The sequence below is a fragment of the Dasypus novemcinctus genome, chromosome 5 (assembly GCF_030445035.2).
Source record: "Dasypus novemcinctus isolate mDasNov1 chromosome 5, mDasNov1.1.hap2, whole genome shotgun sequence".
In the NCBI taxonomy this organism is placed as follows: Eukaryota; Metazoa; Chordata; class Mammalia; order Cingulata; family Dasypodidae; genus Dasypus; species Dasypus novemcinctus.
The window spans coordinates 122,297,561-122,301,549 of NC_080677.1; the positions used below are offsets into that span (position 1 = coordinate 122,297,561).

Below are 3,989 nucleotides of genomic sequence, written 5' to 3' on the forward strand. Positions count from 1 at the left end.
AACTAAAAAAGAAAAATTAGCTGTGCTCAGTAGTAGACATTTGCCATTCTTGCCAATTAAGTGGTAATTGTGTGTGTGTGTACCGGTGTGTGCTTTCTTGTGACTAACCACCCAAATGGATATAGTTTCTGTCTGGGTAGTATTGATTAAGAGCTGATAGATTGCTGAACCAAGCTGATAGGCATTCCAGGGTAGTGATAGCAAATATCAGATCCAGATGCATCTATTATAACTAAAGCTGACAGGTTGTTAGAGATTAGAAAAAAAATTTAATTTATAAATCCTCTTCATAAGCTGCACTATCTGTTAGTAATAAGTAATGTAAGAACAAATTATGAAAAATATATGGATCAGAATAATCAGGAGGTGTTAAAGATTTTGCAAGGTCAGAAAAAATATGTAAAGTATATAAATCCTCTTTAGAAGATGTACTACCTAAATGTTGATAAGTAACTTTAAAACAAAATATGAAAAAGGTAAGTATCTGATTAGAGAGTGGTTGTGGCTCAAGCAGATGGACGCCTCCCTCCCGATGGGAAGTCCTGTGTTCAATTTCTAGTGCCTCCTAAAGAAGACCGGCAGATGCCACAAGCCAGCAGATGCCGAGACTGTGGATATGACTCAGGCAGTTGGGAGCTAGCCTGCATGAAGGTCCCTGGTTCAGTTCCTGTGCCTCTGAGAGAAGGCAGCACACAGGGCAAGCGGACAGACAAGGGGGTCATCTCAGGGAGAGGGAGGCAGGAAGGAATTAAAAATAAAAATATATGTATCTATTTGATTGACCAGGAGGAGCTGTTGAATATAGGGTTTCTAGTTGGGATCCTCTTAATATCATGACACTGTTAACATTTGAGTCCCATATTGTTCTGGCTGTGTCTTCCATCTTAGCCTGCTGACTGCAATGTTGTAACAATTGTTTCTTTTTCTTAATCAAAATGTTTCTTCATGCATCCTTTTGTTTTACAGGCTGAGATAAACTGGCAAATTGGCCTGTTAGATCTGCTGGGAAACCAGTAGGAAGGGTGTGTGTGAGAGGGTGTGGTGAGGGGGGTAGGAGTTGAAAGAATGGGGGGGTGTCGGGAAGCTCTTTTTCATTCTGACACAACCTCTGGTCTATTTTTCTCACCAGGAGGTATAGATCCATGGGACTGTGGAGCATAGGCCACCTGGGGGCACTGTGGATCCACAGAGCTGGAAGGTCCCCTGCCAGGGGAAGAGAGAGGGGCCTAGGAGAGACAGGCTGCCTACAAGCTAGAGTCAGGGAGATGGTTTGCGCTCACTGAGTGGGAAATGGGGCAAGATGAGTTAAACAGCTTCCTCACTGTCGAGAGAGGTGAGGTTTGCCCTGAATGCATTGTACACCAAGCTGGACTTTCTCTGAACCTCCATCGAGAGTGGAGGGTGCAGGGCTTAGGGTGGGAAAGGCTGGATAATTAGTGTCAAGACAGGGGCAGGGACAGGTGAAGAGAGGTGCAAATACCATGGAGGAAAAGAAGATAGGTTGTGGGTGTTTGGGGCTGTGCTCAACTGGCCCAAATTTCATTTAGGGCCTGTGCAGAACAGGAAGGGCCATAGAGGAGATGAGCCTGCTCTGATAAAAGGATCTTGGGCCTGGGCTGGCCTGCAGGGAGAGCCACTTAATACAGTGACATCACAGGCACATCCTCCTACTAGGGAAGAGGGCCATGCAGAAATTCAGAGTGGTCCCCACTGAGATACCACCCTAAGCAGGGAGAGTCACTGTCCTGTCCTCCTGGATGCTGCCATGGGCTCTAGGCTTCTCTGCTGGGTGGCCCTTTGTTTCCTGGTTGCAGGTGCATTCTAGGGAAGTTTGGAAGCCTGTGATTTGCATTTGCCTTCCCTGGATTATAAGACTGTCCTTGATGGCTGCAGAACACACCTGCTCCTGTGCTCCATCCTTAGTTTCTGTCTCCTACTCCTCAGGTCGAGTGGATTCTGCAGTCATCCAAACACCAAAGCACCTGATCAAAGCAAGATGACAGCACGTGGCACTGAAGTGTTCCCCCACTGGAACCAACAGGCCCTGGGCCAGGGCCCCCAGTTCCTGGTTCAATATTCCAATGGGGAAGACACTGAAAAAAGAAACATTCTAGATCAATTCTCAGGTCTACAGTTTCGTGACTCTCACTCTGAGCTCAATGTGAGCTCCTTGCAGCTGGAGGACTAGGTGCTGTACTTCTGTGCCAGCAGCTTGGGCACAACCCCATGTCAACATCAACTTTCTGTACAAAAACATTCCTGCCCAAGTTCAGGAAATGACAATGAGGGGGAGTGGAGTCGGCCACCGAGGCTTGGTTCAGCAGCTGCTAGGCTGCTAGGGCTTTCCCAGACCTCATGGTGCAGCTTCTCTCAGGAATGTTTCATGCTTGCAGAAATCATGCCAGGCAACCTGGATGCATGAGGGAGAAACAACTGCCTCAAATCCAGGCTTGACCAGCCCTTTCCAGAACCTCATGCTATATAAGAGGCTGTGTAGGACAGGTTAAGAGTTGGAATCCCCTGAACTCTTTCTCGGGAGCCAAGACACAATGACATCACAGCAGTGACATCATAGCCTAACCACATCAGACGGATCCCAAGAGCCCCAGCTATGGGAGGACCAGAACCCCAATCAGCGAGACACCTTGGTCACATCTGCCCATGCCACCATGGGCTCCATGCTCTTCTGCTGTGTGGCACTTTGTCTCCTGGGAGCAGGTGAGTCTTGGGCTCAGGTGGGCTTCCCTGATCTGGGCATGGCAATACTGAATCTCAGGCATCATCAGACTCTCTTCTCTATTCATTTGCTGACTACCGGTTCCTTCGCCCAAAGCTGCAGTGAATTCTGAAGTCATTCAAATACCAAGGCATTTGATTAAAGCGAAAGGACAGCATGTGACACTGAGATGCTCTCCTAAGTCTGGGCACAACACTGTTTACTGGTACCAACAGGCCCTGGGCCAGGGCCTCCTCTTCCTGGTTCAATATATCAATGGCAAAGAGAATGGAAAAGGAAACATTCTGGATCGATTCTCAGGTCTGCAGTTCAGTGACTATCGCTCTGAGCTCAACATGAGCTCCTTGCAGCTGGAGGACTCAGCGCTGTATCTCTGTGCCAGCAGCTTGGGCACAGGACTGCAGAGTCACCAACGTTCTGTGTGCAAACCTTCCTGCCTCAGGAGCAAGGAGCAACCTCAGATCTGACACACTTGTGAGAAGCTAAAGACTGCAGTAAAAAAGAAAGAAAAATGGTTTATAGGTCTTTGGAAGAGACACCTTGTAAGAAAATGGTGCTGTGTCAACAGTTTTACTAAAAAAAATATCCTCATTGTCTATCACTCTATGCTACAAAGGTAAAGAAAAATTTAATCTCTGGTACCCTCTTTTTTTGGGAGGTCAATTTCAGTTGAGGGTCAAATTATTTGATAAGTACCTAGTGTAGAAGCTACTATGTGGCTTCTCACACCAATCTTGCCTCCTCATTGCATAGTCATGTACTTTCCAAAACAAAAATCTGGTTTATTACCCTGAGTTTAAACATTCAAAGCCTCTCTGATTTTCTCTGAAATAAACTCTTCTTCTCTGTAATAGTTTCCTAACAGTTCACAATCAGAATCAGTTTACCTTCTTAGCATCACTCCTTGTCAGTCTTAAGATGCATCTTAATCTGTGACTAGGCAGCCCTTCACATAATTACCTAAGACTAAAGATGTCTTTTAAACCTTCTGCATTTGCTCCTGCTATTTCCATGGCATTTAAAGACCTTTCCGTTCTGAAGACATAGCCAAATACTACTCATATTTCAAGGACTGGCTCAAACATGTCTTCCCTTTTACTTCTTTTACCACAAATCCCAACATATTGTACTCTATTGTTGTCTCTTCTTTACCTTTAAAAAATTTTGCTGTAAATTAATTTTGAAAAAATACTGTAGTCACAAGTGTCGAGAACTAAAAATACAAAACCATAGTGAAAGTCTCCCTACTAGA

General features: G+C 45.5%; 1 gene segment (V, D, J or C); it reads left to right on the forward strand.

Annotated features, from left to right (window-relative positions):
- Positions 1–2,669: 2,669 nt before the first annotated feature.
- LOC101415093 (T cell receptor beta variable 9-like) lies at positions 2,670–3,204 on the forward strand. The segment is given in 2 exon segments: positions 2,670–2,718; positions 2,834–3,204. Coding segments are annotated over 2 exon segments (420 nt in total).
- Positions 3,205–3,989: the final 785 nt, after the last annotated feature.